General features: G+C 41.9%; 8 protein-coding genes across 8 annotated transcripts; 4 read left to right on the top strand and 4 right to left on the bottom strand.

The window, feature by feature from the left end:
• The first annotated feature begins 637 nt into the window (after positions 1–637).
• On the top strand, positions 638–2,971 carry EAE97_011418 (uncharacterized protein). Its single transcript, XM_038881933.1, has 3 exons — positions 638–1,118; positions 1,228–1,484; positions 1,578–2,971. Exons 1-3 carry the CDS (start codon positions 756–758, stop codon positions 2,734–2,736), a joined length of 1,779 nt encoding a protein of 592 aa, XP_038727159.1. The 5' UTR covers positions 638–755; the 3' UTR covers positions 2,737–2,971.
• Positions 2,972–6,655: 3,684 nt separating this feature from the next.
• Positions 6,656–7,386, top strand: EAE97_011417 (uncharacterized protein; the record flags this gene model as incomplete). Its single annotated transcript, XM_038881932.1, has 2 exons — positions 6,656–6,938; positions 7,028–7,386. 2 exons carry the CDS (start codon positions 6,656–6,658, stop codon positions 7,384–7,386), a joined length of 642 nt encoding a protein of 213 aa, XP_038727158.1.
• Positions 7,387–7,632: 246 nt separating this feature from the next.
• EAE97_011416 (uncharacterized protein) lies at positions 7,633–8,133 on the bottom strand (the record flags this gene model as incomplete). Its single annotated transcript, XM_038881931.1, has 1 exon — positions 7,633–8,133. One exon carries the CDS (start codon positions 8,131–8,133, stop codon positions 7,633–7,635), a length of 501 nt encoding a protein of 166 aa, XP_038727157.1.
• Positions 8,134–8,891: 758 nt separating this feature from the next.
• On the top strand, positions 8,892–9,978 carry EAE97_011415 (uncharacterized protein; the record flags this gene model as incomplete). Its single annotated transcript, XM_038881930.1, has 2 exons — positions 8,892–9,272; positions 9,337–9,978. The coding sequence occupies 2 exons, from the start codon at positions 8,892–8,894 to the stop codon at positions 9,976–9,978; spliced, it is 1,023 nt and encodes a 340-aa protein (XP_038727156.1).
• Positions 9,979–10,626: 648 nt separating this feature from the next.
• On the bottom strand, positions 10,627–11,559 carry EAE97_011414 (uncharacterized protein; the record flags this gene model as incomplete). Its single annotated transcript, XM_038881929.1, has 1 exon — positions 10,627–11,559. The coding sequence occupies one exon, from the start codon at positions 11,557–11,559 to the stop codon at positions 10,627–10,629; it is 933 nt and encodes a 310-aa protein (XP_038727155.1).
• Positions 11,560–12,195: 636 nt separating this feature from the next.
• On the bottom strand, positions 12,196–12,948 carry EAE97_011413 (uncharacterized protein; the record flags this gene model as incomplete). The annotated part of the gene is made up of 1 exon (XM_038881928.1): positions 12,196–12,948. One exon carries the CDS (start codon positions 12,946–12,948, stop codon positions 12,196–12,198), a length of 753 nt encoding a protein of 250 aa, XP_038727154.1.
• An 890-nt stretch (positions 12,949–13,838) lies between these two features.
• EAE97_011412 (uncharacterized protein) lies at positions 13,839–15,455 on the top strand (the record flags this gene model as incomplete). Its single annotated transcript, XM_038881927.1, has 1 exon — positions 13,839–15,455. One exon carries the CDS (start codon positions 13,839–13,841, stop codon positions 15,453–15,455), a length of 1,617 nt encoding a protein of 538 aa, XP_038727153.1.
• An 835-nt stretch (positions 15,456–16,290) lies between these two features.
• Positions 16,291–17,029, bottom strand: EAE97_011411 (uncharacterized protein; the record flags this gene model as incomplete). Its single annotated transcript, XM_038881926.1, has 2 exons — positions 16,291–16,758; positions 16,871–17,029. 2 exons carry the CDS (start codon positions 17,027–17,029, stop codon positions 16,291–16,293), a joined length of 627 nt encoding a protein of 208 aa, XP_038727152.1.
• Positions 17,030–17,522: the final 493 nt, after the last annotated feature.

Genomic DNA, 17,522 nt, shown 5'->3' with positions numbered 1-17,522 from the left:
CGTTCAAATTTCCAAAACTCCATATCTCCATATACTCAGCCATTGTGGGTGTCGACTTGATTTTCAAACCAAAACACGCGCCAATTGATTGGAGTTTCCATTAAGATAAATGGATCTTTCAGGGGATTTTCCTTATGGAATTGCACCCGCTCAATGGTAAATATCCGGGCCGTTCGTAAAAAAAGGGTCAAACTATTATGAACGACGTCATTTCTTGGCCCATTCATCCATTTCACTAAGAGTTTAAAAATCAACCAGAATTTTTTCGAATAATGGACCACCTTCTATGGATCCTTGGGGACTCCAGAAACTCCATATGGAGGCTAGTCTCAAAACCACTCCAACAATTACACTTTATCGTTCCCTGTCATGAATTCCTTGTGACCTTTCGGACCTGGGATTAACACAAAATGTTAGTGAAATATCACCGCCAGAGGTGAAGAGTCAGGAAGACTCGGCTTACCCCCGTCTCAAAACTCTGCTAATTGGGTAATTTTTTTCATCTCAATCTAGCATCATTATCTGACACGAGGAATAACAAGGCCGAGCAGCGAGCGGATGCCCATTCAGTTCTAGTCTCATGGTTAGACTAGACGTCACATAAAGATATATTTACAACCTCCCCTCCTCTACATCCATCTTTTGTTTCATAAGTCTTACCTCGATCAGTCTTTCTCTATCATTTTTAACTTCTGAACACACTTTAATTTCTAGCAAAGTCGATCTCACGTTGTGTTCGTTAATCATCAGTGATCATGGCTCGCTTTGGTCGCAATCGCAATGGCGGTGTCGACAACAGCCATCCATCAACGGTTGTCAATTCAGGAAATAACTCGATGGAAGCCACAACTGGAGCCAGGGCTTTCAATGGCAATTCCGAAAAGGGTGTTCAACAATACGAAAATCTCCATGTTCCTTCCATCACTCTGCGCACTATATTCATGACCATCTTGGTTGCAATGGGTGGATTTATTTTTGGTTACGATACTGGACAAATTTCTGGATTCTTGGAGATGAATGTTTTCCTAGAGAGATTTGGTCAAAGAACTACGAACTTAGCAAAATACCCTACTGGATACTATTTCACGAATGTGCGATCTGGATTAATCGTTGGCTTGGTATGTTCTTTCTCTATTCTTTTTTCTGCGAACACCCCCTCCCCCCCCTTCCCCCCCCTTCTCACCTTTCTCACTCAAAAAAAAAAAAAATAGCACTAACAAGTCTCAGTTATCCATCGGTACCTTGATCGGATGTTTGATTGCTGGACCCCTTGCCAATAGATTCGGACGCAGAACATGTATCCCACCTTGGTGTATGATATTTTGTGTTGGTGTTGTTGCACAAATAGCCGTTGGTCCTGGCGATTGGGTAGGAATTGCAATGGGAAGATGGTGCGCTGGTTTGGGAGTTGGTGGATTGTCGGTCCTTGTACCAATGTACATGGCTGAGACTTCTCCTGTCCCTGTAAGAGGAGCCGTCATTTCGTGAGTATTCCTCTTTAATTGTACCCCATATTAAGAAAATTGATCTCGTGTCAAAGAATTGAGGAGCGCGGTGACTAATCAATTGAATCGCAGGTGTTATCAACTCTTTATTACTATCGGAATCTTCACCGCAGATTGTATCAACTATGGAACCGAAACATATAGCAGCACAGCATCCTACAGAATTCCTATGGGCGTTGGATTTATCTGGGCAATTATCCTTGGTGTTGGAATTCTCTTCCTCCCAGAGACTCCCAGATACGATTTCAATCATAACAATGGCACAAAGGCTCGAACCACCATGGCTGGCTTCTATGGCGTCGACGAAAGTCACCCAATGATTGAGATCGAGGTCGCCGAGATCGAGAAGGTTCGCATGGCATCCAGCGGTAACCACCCGTGGTATGAAGCCGTCACCGGTCCAAGAATGCTTTACAGAGTTTCTCTCGCAATGGCATTACAAATGTTGCAACAACTCACCGGTGCCAATTACTTTTTCTATTATGGTACTACTATCTTTGCTGGAGTTGGTATCAAAAACTCCTACGTCACTGCTATGATTCTTGGAGGTGTAAATGTTGGAGCCACTTTCTTCGGTGTCTATATGGCTCGTCGCTTCCGTCGTCGCGAATCCTTGTATATCGCTGCTATATGGCAAAGTATGTGTTTCCTCATCTTTGCATCTGTCGGACAATTTTTGTTCAAGGGCGCTCCAGAGGGAAGTGCCACAGCTAAAACTGCTGGAACTGTCATGATTGTCTTCGCTTGTCTCTTCATCGTTGCTTTTGCCAGTACATGGGGACCCCTTGTTTGGGCATGTATTGGTGAAATGTTCCCATACCGATACAGAGCTGTCGCAATGGCTTTCGCTACTTCGGCAAATTGGTTTTGGAACTTTATGCTTGCATTCTTCACCCCATTTATCACAAACGATATTCAATATGCATATGGATACGTCTTCGCTGGATGTAATCTTGCAGCTTTCTTTGTCGTTTTCTTCTTCCTAGTTGAATCAAGCGGAAGAACTTTGGAAGAAGTTGATGCCATGTATCTGTTGGAAGTTAAGCCTATTGGAAGTCATGCATACACCTTTGATGCTGCTACCATGGCAACTTTGGGTACGGATATTAATACTGACGCTATGAATTTGGAGACAAGAAATGGTAAGCTTCAAAAAGTTAATGAAGCTGGCCAAGGTGGAGTCTTGCACGATGAGGGACTCCCAGCAGGAAATCAGTCTCCCAAATATTAAGTTCGGGTGATGGACGGGCACCACGAAAATGTGAGCATTTTACTGTGGGGTAGTGTTCGGCTGAGTATGATTGGATGATATTCTTATTTTGTATATATCACCTTTATATGGGTTGATGGTTAATGTTTTTGCAATGCATAGCGTGGGTCGGATTGGGTACAATTTTTACCTTTGTATATATACCATCATGTCGTTAATTGATTAATGAATAAAGACATCTTATGTTCAACAATTATTCCAAAGTCTTTTTATCACATTTCACAACGCCTAGCATATGATCGCCGCGTCTGAAGTTATTTTGGACTCGACTTTGAGAGAAAGGGGTTCGGAAGTGTAAGTCCAATTTGGGATTGCATCGACTTCTCCCATTAAGGTCGGCTTCCTTTTCCCCTCATTACCACGCACCACCTCGCACCTCGCACCTCATGACTTACGTTACCGCTCGACGTCTCGATATATGCGGGCAATATTTATGGCAACAATTCTTTGTCAGGCATCGAACAAGATATGTTATGCTATGGTTGATGACCCCATCTCCATCTAATCTAATCTTGCCCCCACCATCTCCCCTCAAGCGTACAGGAAATCCACGACGAAAGTATAAATTTGGGAGCTGACAAAAAGGAGATACAAATAAATAGACAAGCAAGTGATGCATGTTCCCAACGAAACATTTATAACCCAAGAAGCAACAATTAAATTCAGCAATTTGGGAATAATTCTCATGCGACATTCACCTTCACTTCCGCCCCTTTTAATGAACGCAAGCCCACACCCGGTTCCGAATTACCTTTCAGCAACATGGTGGAACGATTTTATGTCTCTTTACAACCTTTGGTCAAATTCGTGCCATTCGATAATGTGCGTTAAGTTTTCAAGAGCAACTCAAAAGTTTGGAGGAACATGAATAATCCAAGAAATATTTTTCGATTATATGCGAAAGCGGGAAATTCTCCTTCAAACACCCATAAAGTCCAATCTCATTTATTAATACAAATGGCACAAGTGAAGAGCGCCTTCGAGAGTGACCACCTTGGCGTACCTTAAGTCTAAATATCAAACTTTCCTCCAAAAGAAGGATCTTCCTGTTGTCGCGTTTGGGACGATCTGTTGTTTTACCAAATTTGCCTTGAGAGATTTATTACTTCCATGTGTCTCGGACCTCGAAGAAATTTGGAAAGAGCGGTATTTGGTGGCATTTGTTGTTGACACGAGACTTCAGGTAGGAAGGGAGAGAGAACACGAGCATTGCAGATTTTTGCATCTGCTGCTGTGCTTGGAATACAAAATCTTGCTTCAGTTTCTATGCCCATGATTGAAATTCTTGGCCACCCAGTCTTCATGCTCGTTCCAAGTAAGCCTTGCCTTGTCTTGATTGATGGAGACTTTGGTTATATCATGACTTCATGAATGAGAAAATGCTTCATCAAGATTTACCACCAAGGGGAAAAAGGAGGTTCCAATAATACATAAGGTATCATACCCTAGTATCAATAGCATTGAAATGTTGAGCTTTGGTTGTGTTAAGTTTTGAGGATTTACAGAAGTAATTCCTTGAGAAGATCGTCGACATCGTGCGTCAAGACAAATTACCATCAGTACCAAAATTCCATTCGTGTTTGTTGATCTTAATTTTCAGGAGTAACAAACCAAGAATCATCATCTTCTTGATCAACCATGACTCTGAATATGGAAGTATTTTGAGCATACCCAAATGACAAAAGAGTGGTAAAAATTAATGTTAATTAAAGGATAAAGGAGGGAGGAGGGAGGAGGGAGGGAGAGGATAAATAGAAAGCACCCATCCTGATAAAATTACTTATTCGGGACCGTCGGGCTTCAAGGTCTCAACCTCGGACCCGGGATGAGGCAAAGTACCATGGAAGTAAAGCACAACTGATTCTCTTCTATGATCTTATCAATCAACGGGAATCATACGATATCACATTTGTTGAACAACTTCTTGGATCTTGGCCACAACCAATAAATCATTCCTTTGCCAACAATCAAATTGCCACGAGCGTGCCGAGTTTGCCTTTTTTTCCTTTTCACCCCGCAGCATAACATCACATAGGTAACACGGCAGTGACAATGGGTTTGCCGTAGTACCGAGCCTTCTTCCTACCTTTGTTAATATTCATTCAACATTTGAACTCTCGAGCGCAGCGAGGTCTGGGGGTTTGGGGGCTTGCCCCATTTGGATAAAGGTTGAAGAATAATTAATGATATTTTTTAATTATAAGAATACCGGTAACATAAAAAACAAACATTCTTTGTTTGGCCAATTCGCACGTACGTGTAAGGCAACAACCGTAATCACTAAGAATCATATCATAAGCCCCCTCTCCGATCAAAATATAAAGTATTCAACACATAACAGCCAACGAACCAAGCATATTCAAGCCACTCTCTTGCAGCTGAAGTTTTTCGTTTCTCCGTACAAAGTACTCCATATACCTTGTGAGCTTGTTTTCTCTTTCTTGATTCAACCAATCCCATGCGCAATATTGAATTGATCTGTCACTAGCCACTCTGAAACCCAGATGCAAATGCATACTTGTGCTATCAATGCCACTCTTATCCCGGAGTAGACGTTTATGGGTTTGCCGTGCTCCCGAAATCTTCATACAGCCGTAGCAATATGGGGCAAAATGTTCAGAGCATAAAATAGATTAGAACAAGCATGGAAGCATGGAAGCATGGCATCCATGAATGGTAACGAGATTTGGTTTCACTGAAATCTGAAAATCAATTTATCGAGGGAGGAGTTTAATCCTAATCTGATCTTTAATAGCGTGGAAGGTAATTAATGATATTTAAAATTAATCATTCAAGAAAAGGAATCTCGTCGCCGTGGAAAGAGTCCCTTGTTATATTCTTTATGATTGGATTTGAAGTGTGTTAACAGATCTTGAAGGAAGCGCGTACCTCCTACATGCCCAGTATCTATCACCTACCAAAGTAACACATCCTACGAGTCTACGTATATAAGATGTGCAGTTAATATGTAAGGTAGTCACTGGTCAGTCAATTGCACCCTAGCCCTAAAATTGCATACGATGTATTACCATCTCGAAAACCCCTCCCCAATGAACTTCAACCGTCAATCCTCGTGATGACAACTTTTACGTCAGGAAGACCTTTTCCATCAGCCCAACCATTCAAAACTTCGAAAATCTTACCTGGGTAGTCAAGGTAGTGAATCTTCTCAGAATAGGATTAGAAGTTAGAACACACTTAGAACCAATAACCTTGCCAGTCCCTACCCTTTCTCGAGCCCTTAAAAAGCTTACTTTGTATGCCCAGATATTCAACATCTTGGAACATGACCCCCTGTTTAAATATTTCTCCATTTTTTAATGCACTTCTGAATCACTGCGCCCATCAAGACAACCTGAGAGACATTCATAATAATACCTGGTACTCATAGATTCTCATTCATACTTATCTTATTACTGTATGGAAAACGGAAACTAGAACTAAATTGAGCTTATTTGTCAGTGAATGATTTAATATCTGTAATTGTTATTTCGTTTGTGTTTGGGGGTTTGGAATGAATTACCTTTCATACAATCGATCAATCGATCAGTCAATGAATCAAGCCAACAGTCAAGAGAATCCATCTGTGAGCCAGAGCCAACAAGTGAAAACTCTCGAGTATTCCAGAATACGGTGTGGTAGAACAGGATTCATAGTTGAGCCATTGCATATTTAGGTTTCTGCATACTGCAAGCCTACACCAAACAGGAAGGAATAGAGTCAGCAACCTGTTGAACTTCACGAAAACCATTTTACATATTACTTCTCTCAATTGTCTCACTCATATTGAAGATCCTTTTATTACCTCGACCCTACCTATCTATCTCTTTACTATACCTTCAGTTTTGTTCTTCTCAAAAGAGAATACAAATCAATCAAAATGACGGGTTCATTCTGGCACAATGTCCTAACATTTCGAAGACCATCATCATCAACTTCCTCAACTTCTACAACATCCGACTCAATAGATTCCTCCTCTAGCAGCACCCTAAATTTAAGTGTTCGATCCAGTCACAGACTATCCCGAAAGCGACGAGAAGTATTTGGTGATTTCGATTACACCTTCGATAATGAGAGTATGAATGCGAATATGCAGGAACCTTTAGGGATGGAGAGAAATTCTCTGGGTAAGGATACAGGATTTCCGGAGCCTTTGAGCCATGGTATGTTATTGTTCCTTCTTTCCTTCTCGATCCTACGTAACGGAATCATATGGGTTGAGGATCAAGGAAATAAGCTGACAATAAGATAGATCGCAATACAACACTCCCACACCCCGAAGCAGATACCTCACCCTTTGCAACCCTCGAATCCACAGAAGTTGACATTTATCGTTCTCATTCACGACTTTCCATTAGGAGACTTCATAGCAGACATAAAGGATCACATCTAAGCGTACCTTTATACGAGAGCAACGAATACACAAATGGTAATCATGTCCATGGTGATATGAAGACGATAGAAAAGGATGTCGAAAAACAAAACGATCTGGTCGACCCACCCAAAACGGTAGAAGAATTTGTGGAAATAGAGGATAGAGATGATCAAGGGTATAGACCGGGAGACAGAAGGAAGGGCGTACTCAGAAAGTTAAACTTACACAAAGTTTAGAAGGGATTTGATAAACAAAGGAATCAGGAGTTGAGAATTTTGAAGGAGAAATTTTGATGGACGCAGAACGCAACACAAAACTGGATGGGGTGGGATGGGATTTGATCAAGCAAGCGAGGAGTTTAATGGATTTGGAGTTCGGATATTTGAAAGGTTGATATTGGTATCCCTTTGTAATTATTTCTTTCTCTCAACAGAATCATGAAATAACTTCATTCATGAAAATAAACAGCATAAGACCCCAAACTAGCTTCCCCGATAAGTTGTATAACTGTATGGTCCCAAAAGTAGCGGAACGTGGAAATGTTCTCCTTCCTTAACTACGAAGTTGAGTTCAACGCAAGGGAAGAAAGTGTTTTCGTAACCATAATATGCGCCGGTCTCAAATCGAAGTTTCCACATGCTAGAACCCATTGGCAGATTCTGATTTTTAATCTTTCCCCCTTCAACAATCAATTCGCCGACTTTTTTGGATGTGGCATTCTCTTGTTCATTACGCCAATTAGCGATTCGACCGTCGGCATTTGTTATCGCACGAAAGATGGTGGACTCTTCGGAAAGGCAGATTAAAGAGACATTGATTCCCGGAGCTGGTCGACCAGTAGTAGTGTCGAGAGCATGACATGTAATTGGATCCCTTTCTGCCATTTTTGTTATTTGCAAAGTAGATGTTGATTGAGGGGTAATTTGGGAGGATATGGCTTGTAGACGTTCGTTGAAATATTCAGAGGTGGGGTTGCGGGGCATCGATTGTAAATGGTGTGAATGAGTGAGAACTGTAGATGGAGGCTCGGGAGGGTGACACGAATCTCTATTAAGTCTGGAGGATCCTCAATAAAGGAAATTGCGCTGAGTAGTGTTGAAGAAGAATGAAGCAATAACAATTCAAAGTTAATTATTATATTGATGAAATCGATTGTAGAGAAAGAAATACCTACCTAGTAGTGAATAAAGCTTGCCTCGCAAATCGGAGATGGCCGCTTCAGCCTTGTGTTAACGCTTAATGGAGGGAGGGGGGTTAGGGACTAGTTAGAAGCCTTTGTACCGGCTTTCCAATTATACTTTGGACTTTATGAGTATTCATATGAGATCTAAATTGAAGTGAATGCGATGACATTGTTTGATTGCTTGAAACTCGAGTACATTTGAATGTGAACACACCTTAGAAATGTGTTGACCCAATGATTAGCCTGGTAGGGAGCTTCCCGGGCTAGCGAATCAAATCACTTATTAGCGCACTGTACGTTTTGACAACTTGCAAGAAGACGTCAGAAGGCAAAAGATAATTCTAGAATCCACCAAGAACTTTGAATTTACAAGGAACTCAAGAAACGACATCGACCATCATTCAAACTTGACTTCCATTACTCAAAATAACCTTTCACTCTTGTTCCCTTTTCCATTTTGCCATCTTTGAGTTAATTTTACCTTATCATCAAATAAATTAAGGATCTTACCCCAGTTTAAACAGTTTCCCCTCCTGCCACAATCCCGCCATAATCAAGATGTCCACCGCAGTAATCAACACTGACGATGATCAACTCGAGCCTACTCTCCAATCAATCCTTGATCAAAAGTCTCTTCGCTGGATCTTTGTTGGTGGAAAAGGCGGAGTAGGAAAAACTACAACATCATGTTCCCTAGCCATTCAACTCGCCAAAGTCCGTCGTTCAGTTCTCCTCATTTCAACAGATCCAGCACATAATCTGAGTGATGCCTTTTCGCAAAAGTTTGGAAAGGAAGCTAGACTTATTAATGGATTTGAGAATTTGAGTGCCATGGAAATTGATCCCAATGGTAGTATCCAGGAACTCATGGGACAGGCTGAGGAGGGTGAGGGACCAGCTGCGGGCATGGGTGGAATGATGCAAGATTTGGCCTTTGCTGTTGGTTTTACTTGCCCCTACAAAGTAATCACCTGAATTGTTCATTTACTAATTCCTTTGATAGATTCCCGGTATTGATGAAGCGATGTCGTTCGCAGAAGTCCTCAAGCAAGTTAAATCTCTCTCCTACGAAACCATCATTTTCGACACCGCTCCAACAGGTCATACACTCCGCTTCCTTCAATTCCCTACCGTTCTAGAGAAAGCCCTTGCGAAAGTCTCCCAATTATCCACACAATTTGGACCTATGTTGAATGGTTTACTTGGAGCCAATGGTTCTCTACCAAATGGACAAAATCTCAATGAAATGATGGAGAAACTAGAAGGTCTCCGCGAAACTATTTCTGAAGTTAATGGACAATTCAAGGACGAAAATCTTACTACCTTTGTTTGTGTCTGCATACCCGAATTCCTCTCTCTTTACGAAACGGAGCGTATGATTCAAGAACTGGGCTCCTACCACATCGATACCCATTGTATAGTGGTCAACCAGTTACTTTTCCCTAAGAAAGGAAGTGATTGTGATCAATGTAATGCAAGAAGGAAGATGCAAAAGAAATATTTGGAACAAATTGAGGAGTTGTATGATGAATTCAATGTGGTGAAGATGCCATTATTAGTTGAGGAAGTCAGAGGAAAAGAAAGATTGGAGAAGTTTAGTGAGATGCTCATTACTCCCTATGTTCCACCTGCTGGAGGATTGTAGATTTCTAGAGAAAGATATATAAAGCAATGAGATTTGATACCCACATTCATGTCGCTCTTCATGTCGCCTTTCATGCCGCTCTTGATGCCAACTTCCATGCCCCCCTTCATCACAACTTGTGCGACACATTTCCAGTCAGTCACACGCATGTATCAGACATACCTCCAATTGCATTCATTCATGTACGCAATGGGGAGCCAACCATTTCATTGATTCATCGCTTGCTAGCTATCAGACCATACTTTTATGAAGATCCTCCTTGATGACTTTTTTATGTGTCGTCAATTCATCATCCAAATAGCATCCGCATCCTCGAATCATCGCATGCTAAGATTCATCGATTTAAATTTTCCCGCTTTGTAACCTCTATCTCCCCAATGCCACAGTGTGCCCCTAAAAGGAAACTCACAACTCCGAGAACTGGAAGACAGCTAGCACTTTTGGATATCATCACAAGCCAAACCTTTTCATTAAAAGAATGCCCCTTATCCCCCTCTCCCAACGCCAATTGCCAAATGATTTTTATTCTGATCCATCAAACTTTTCCACGTCCATCGCTCCCTCATGTCCATACCACGGTTTGGGAGCCATGGGCATTCTAAAATCAAATCTTATGGTTATTCGTCCCCCTATTCATTAGCATATCCATCATTCGCTGACCGTTGGATAAATTCCAAGAAGTTCGACCGGTTTCAATTCAAACACCCTCTTGAGCCTCTCCTTTTCCTTATAACACAATTTCCCATTTGCCCATAATTCTCCTCCAAAAGTCTTACTGAAATCCTTCATCACTTCTTCCATTCCCTTCACACCAGCCCCATGAGGTGATTTCTTCAGCCACTCTTTTTGGTCCCAATACACCCAGTCATCCCAAGCCGTATTTACACTGACAGACCTTTTCACCCCATCTCCTAAGTATATATCATTACCCGATGTTCCCGCCCTACGAAGAAGCTCCATCCACCGAGAATATAACCCCCAACTTTTATTCGCATCTGGGTTCATACCAGTGAGAAGTTCCTCACTTTTCCACCGCAAGTCCATAGCTTCTGAGACCCTTTGCATCCATTTGACATCCATTTTAATTTCCTCGGTTCTCATGGGGTTGATTTGAACTTTCTTTAAACCACTCCAACTTTCTTCTTCGTTTCTTTCATTACGAAGACCAGAGTTCCCTCCAATTCTCAAAAATAACATTTCAGCCCATTTCAAATCATCGGAATCAGTCAAATCGAGATTTATTTGTAGTGACTGAACATGTATAAAAGTATCGTCACCCAAATCTCCCATGCGAAAAAGTAAATCCGCGGGCCAGAGTCCAAGGCTATTGACTTTCCAGAGGGAGATGATAGCTTCGTTGTATAATTGAGAACAAGTACTCAAAAGACCGAGAGCGGGAAGTGAAGAATTGGAAAGACAGATGTCGTTTTGAGGATCATAAGGTAATATTTTATAAGTATTGCTTAAGGTACAACGGTAAGTGACACAATTGAACGGAGTTTGAAAGGCATACTCGTATATTTCGTCTCGAATTTCTCGTGGGATGTCAGTTAAGATATTGAGATGTTTTTTGATTCGCATTTTGGGCCTAGGATTTGGAAACAGGGGACTGGAAACTGGAAACTTGAAACTGTAAACTGGTATATGAGAACCGGAGATTGCGGAGAGGAGAGAGGGTTGCGGGGGATTGGAGATCAAGGCTAGGGATCTACAACTTTAAAAGTTTGAATAAAAATGGTGTTATATTGTCACATATAGTGAATTGGCACGTTGGATAGAAACGAAAGTCATGCGCTACATATAGAAGTTGCAGGTTAAGAAAAGGGTGTTGTCAGTGTCACAGCCTCATTGTACATCATTAATTGCGCGGCTTAAAAAGTTGTGACCAGCGCCGGTGACCCACATTTCGGATATTCTCCGATGATTTTCACAAGGGTCAATTATGGCATGGAGAGTGAGTGAACAAGTGAATAAATTGATCATCACAATTTGAGACCCCCCAGTATTATGATTTCGGATGATATACAACATTTGGTTCCAATGATTGAATCAAACTCCCGGCTTTGAGAGGTATGGAGTAGTCTGATAGCCCAAGTCCAGGCTAGCTTTGAATATTCCAGAAACTATGAACCTATAAATAATTCCTAATGGATTCAGATTTACCCCCCTCAGAAGAATAAAATCGTGCAAACGTCTTCAACCCCGTTGATCAATTTCCTACCTATGTCTAGGAATAATTTTGAGTTCTCCATCCCTTGAATCAAGCTTCAAACCTTTCACAATTTGTTTTCCGTCTTTCAAACATAACACCCCATCAACATATAATTGCCCGCCAAATTTGTCATGGATTCTGTCTAATAGCTTGCTTGTATCAGTCGTATCAATTAACATTTCTGCCAACCATTTCCTCTTGGCCCAAGGAGACAGTCGAGGCCAACTAGTGTTTATCATCCAAGTCCGATATCTTTTGTCTGTCGAAGCATTTCCAGGATACTCTTGATATAATCTTCCATCGACTATTTCACCATTTTCCCTTAGGTCAAGAATATCCTCAAATTCCTCGACTGTTTGTGGTCGTTCTTTGCTCGCTTTGATTGTAATACTATGCAATTTTTGTAGAGATCCTGCTACTGCTGCCAGACCACGCTCAACCCATTCTAATTCGTCCCAATCCAATACCTCCAATTGTATGAATATATGCCATCGCGTAGCTTCGCCAAGTATTGAAATCCTCTTTTCGAGCTTGGATTTTAAGTCAGGAAGCTCCCGCAATTTCAGTCCCTTATGCTCCCAAATTATTTCCTTGCATTCTCTGTGGACTTGTTTACATGTTCGAAGTATGGAAAAGGACTGCGCAACTTCCATCGACCATGGCGAAAGAGTAATGACACCATTCGGATCTGCAAGGATAAAAGTGTAAATTAAGTCCCGGATCTCTCGTGGGAAAGTTTGGAGGAAAGGCAGAGACATGTCGTTATAACCCAAGAGCTGCTTGTATGCCGTCAGTATATGGAGGAGGTTTAATTGCAGTGTGTTTTGTCTGATGGAGGATATTCTGCACCTTCAATAGTTGCCTCTAGAATATTCTCAAATAACGCGCCTTGCCCGGATCTAGCGAAGTTTCTTCCAATTTTCCAGAAACAGACTTTGAACGAAGTCGCGGGTGTTTCTCGAAGTCGAAACTGCCAATTAAACTTGCACTTTCCTTGAATTGAAGACGGTAATTTTGACTGCTGACTTTTTTCTTGAGAGATTCTGGTTACCTAGTATAGTAGCCTCAGAATACTTTTAAGGCCAAAAAGTATGCTTTGATGCTACCTAGGTTGTTCTTCTTGTTGATAATCGACACGACACTCTCAATAGCTTAGCTGGGTACCTCACTACCACTGGAATGAATTGTTGCTGCTGGTGTATAACATCTTGCCGGCTGGCTATCATAAAGGATTCTACCTTTGGTGCTTGTGGATTTGGAATGATGTGAGGATTTGACGAAAATTGGCCTTGTGCGAAAAATTGAGGTCTCGAATAAATTGTAGCGGTAAGCACTATGTTGGTATCACTGGATATACGAAACGTTGGGTAGGAATTGATTGGTTCATGTGTATTCCATCTCAGTACTGGTACTATCATGAAAATCACTTAACGCGTTCAAACACGCTTTGACCATTATACGCGTCGTGAATACATTCATAACTTTCGTTCCTCCATCAACCAACTTGTTCAAATTTTGTACAGAAGGAATTAACACTTGGGCGCCTTCAATTTTGCTATCTTACTTTGACCTCATTCACAAACTTTGCTTGTATAATTCTTGCCTTGTATCTTTTTGGCGATTCTTGCTTTCTATTACAATTACCATCATGCCTTCTGCGGTCAAGAAAAGAAAGGTCGCGGCGCCTTTTTCGAGAAATGCAGCCACCACCAAGATTCAACCGTTGAGTTCCTTTACTACGATTTCAAAAGCAGTTACAAAGGGTGGAGCAAAGTCAATAATTGAAAAGAATAAACAAACGAATGTGGCATCAGTGACAGTAACTAAGTTAGATAAACCTTCTACGAATTTAAGAAAGAGAAAGTTGGATACAGAAGAGGAATCGAATGTGATTGAGATAGCAACGACTGGTGCGACTGCAACTTCCACGACTGCGACTGCCACGACTGCCACAGAGCTTGAGATACTTCCATCAAAACCGGTCCTCCCGTCAAAAGTTCCACAAACACCGCACAAACTTATCAAAACATCCTCAATCACTATCGATACCCCAACAAAAGGCGCGCGCACTCTGCTCGATCGTCTCCTTCTACAAACCCCCAAAAGACCCGTCCAAAAAAGACCTTCTCTTTCGTCTCTACGATCTATTTCTTCGAATTCTGGCACAGCGATTCCGACTCTTCCTCTTGAACATTCACAAATTGACGCTGAAGGAAAGGAGGAGGAAGAGAACCAAAAAGAGGACCCCAAGGAACCACTCCCTACCGAACTCATCGATATTATGAATCTTCACGCAGCACTTCTCACAACACTCACCCTTCACTGCGCTCATAATGGATCCAATGCACCCGCAGATTTACGGAATCTCTGTCCGGATGTTGCTAGAGCGTGGGGAAAACGGAAGGTCATGCTGGATGATGTCCGCCGGGCTCTTGGTGTCCTGAACTCTCATGTCAAAAATGACGCAGAAGATCAAAAGCTTTCCACGATCACTTTATCAGATTATGGATCCGGGAAAATATGTGTCGAGATTGAAGCTGGGAATGGCGGTGGAAAGGGTAATAACTTGAGGCCGATTGATGAAGAAAGACTCAATGGAATATTTTCGCAAAGATTAATAAGCTGGTGGGAATTGAAAGGGGAGGATGTTACTATTGAGGACTTCATCAAACAGTTACCATCGGAGCCAATCACACCTTGTTCTTCGCTCTCAAAAATGACGCCCCTCCTCGCCAAGGGTCAACGACGACTGGAAGACATGAAAGCCGGCATTGTTGCTAAAAAGGATCTCAGGAGAACAAAATCATCCCCCGCTCTCATTCAAGCTGCGACTTCTACAGATACTTCCTCGCCTCCCTCTACCGAAAAGAAACCTACACTTCTGGAGCGTCTCCGCGCAAAACAACTTAAACAATCTCTCCTTCCTCAAGCGCCATCTCCTGCGCAAGTAGCTCGCAAATCAGCTTTATCAAGAATGGAGGAAGTTGTCAAGGTCCTCAGTATTTTGAGTACGTCGGGATCAGCTGGACAACAGAGAATCTCTTTCACCATGCCGACTTTAATTGGTAAATTGAAGGATTCATTCAAGACTCCTATATCGAAAGATGAAGCAACTACTGCTGTGAAATTATTGGCGGTCGAGATTGCACCGGAATGGGTTCAATTGGCTAAGATTGGGAAGATGGAAGCGGTGGTTTTTGATAGGGAGAAGAAAATTTTGGAGGAGAGTGTTAAAGATCGGGTCAAGAAAGCCCATGGTGCTTGAACCTCAACATAAGTTGGATATCGTGAACGAGTGTTGGAAAACGGCTCTTTTAAGATTTTGTATATTGTATTGGTTGAAAAAGATACCCTTGTTTGGTAGTTATTAGGAGTATGATGTACTATGGTTTGTTGGTCTTACTCGGTTCGTTGAAGGATACGGGACACAGAATACAGGATACAGGATCCAGGACTGAGGAGCAATGGACGGGAAGGACGGGAAGGACGGGAAGGAAGGAACAAGGGATGGAAGAATAGAATTGTATAACTAGGGACCGTAAACGGAATGAATAATTACTGAATGACCTTTTATTTCCTCAACCATACTGACCCACGTGATATCGTCAGCGGTAGCGGGTGCCCGTCACCAGTCTTCCGTGCCAAATGTTGTCTTTTGGGCCAATTATCTGCATCGTTTCGGCATCATCTTATGGGGGATGTTCGTCCTGAACTAAGGCTGCTACAGCGCATCCTATACAGTGATCCTATTCGGGTGTCGGCCAAGATCAAGCAGGAAAGATCAGGACCCTTAGGTTTATTTAGTAAGAAGAACAGACTATGCCAGGAAACAGTCAAGACATTGTAAATCAGTTGGAGAAAAAGGTTTGAATTGAGTAAATGATTCATCTACTCTGATAGACCATAATCGCCAGGTATAATAACATTGAAATCCAACGCAATGAAAACCTCTTGATATCTAATGCTTTCATTTATTCTTTCATGCATCTCATCTATTCATAAACTCCATAGCTTGAAGTAGCGACCATTCATCATCCACCGTCCACCAATACTCATTTGATAGGACTCGCCCACTTATATCGTCATCACACTATCCGCATTTACTCATCATCGTCCACTCCACCTGGAGTCCCAGTCTTAGGAGTACCAGTCTTGGGAGTACCAGAAACAGGAGTTCCACTCTTCGCGCTTGGTGGCCCAGCCGTAGGAGGAACAATTTTGATTGTAGTCTTAACGGGTGCTGCCTTTGCTGCAGGGGCAGGTGTAGCATTCTTCTTTGGTCCTCCAAACTTCGAACCTCCAATATCATTTCCACGTAACTTAATACCCAAAACACGTTCCATATTGTTCAAAACTTTCTGATCAGGAGTGGCGACACCCCTTTCCATGTCGTTGACAATCTTTGGCGTAGTGTTGCATAGTTTGGCGAGGTCGGCTTGGGTTTTGATGTTTTTGGCCTTGCGACCATCTTGAATGGCTCGGGCTACTTCCATACCGACGGTCTTTGGCTTAATGATTTCATCGGAGCGGTCGACTTTGGTGAGATGTTGACCTTCTCCTGAAGAACCCTATTATTGGAATAGGTTAGTTTGTGGCACATGGCGGTCGAATGTAAGGCTTGCGGAAACAAGGTCGCGGGGTCGCGGGGTAAATCTTAATGATTGAATGGATTCGACTTACAGCATTACCGGAAGCAAATTTCTTCTCGGTGGTAATGGCTCCTCCACTTCTCTTAGCAGCGTTCAATGCAGCAGCTCCTCTAATGACAGTCTCTCTGTTTGCGCCAGCTCCTCCACGAACATTCTTTCCAATCTTTGTAGTTGACTCCCAGTCATCCATTTTGATTGATTTTTATGTGGGTATTTGATTAAAAGGTATTTCCTGAAGGGATAAAATGTTTAATTGAAAGGAAAGGGATTCCGAAATTTATCGAGGGTATTTGACGCTGATGTTGTTGTATGTTGTAAAAAGCTGAAGAAGGATTGATGACTTCTATTTGTGGCAATTGAATAGCGCTTCCTTTCGCCGAATGAATCAGATACAAAAAGAATTTCTTATGTAAGCAGGGTTAAGTTATGTCGTCAAGCGGTGAGTGCCGTAGAAGGGATACTTTACTGTATTGAGATGAAATGGTATGGCAATATATCCTTGTATGACTCTAGACTTTGATTTCTAAGAGTAGTGTACCAGTACGTACCCATTGACTATATGCATCGTGTAATTTACACGTTCAGACAATTCTAAAACATCATTGCTATTCTATCATACGAGAACCTTGAGGTCTTATATATAGAGGCCGTCCCGTATATACGTTTACCTTCGGTTTCCTTAC

The sequence above is a fragment of the Botrytis byssoidea genome (genome assembly GCF_014898295.1).
Source record: "Botrytis byssoidea strain MUCL 94 chromosome Unknown BBYS_037, whole genome shotgun sequence".
Lineage (NCBI taxonomy): Eukaryota > Fungi > Ascomycota > Leotiomycetes > Helotiales > Sclerotiniaceae > Botrytis > Botrytis byssoidea.
The sequence above is the reverse complement of the archived record's forward strand: the minus strand, read 5'-3'. Positions and strand labels throughout refer to the sequence as shown.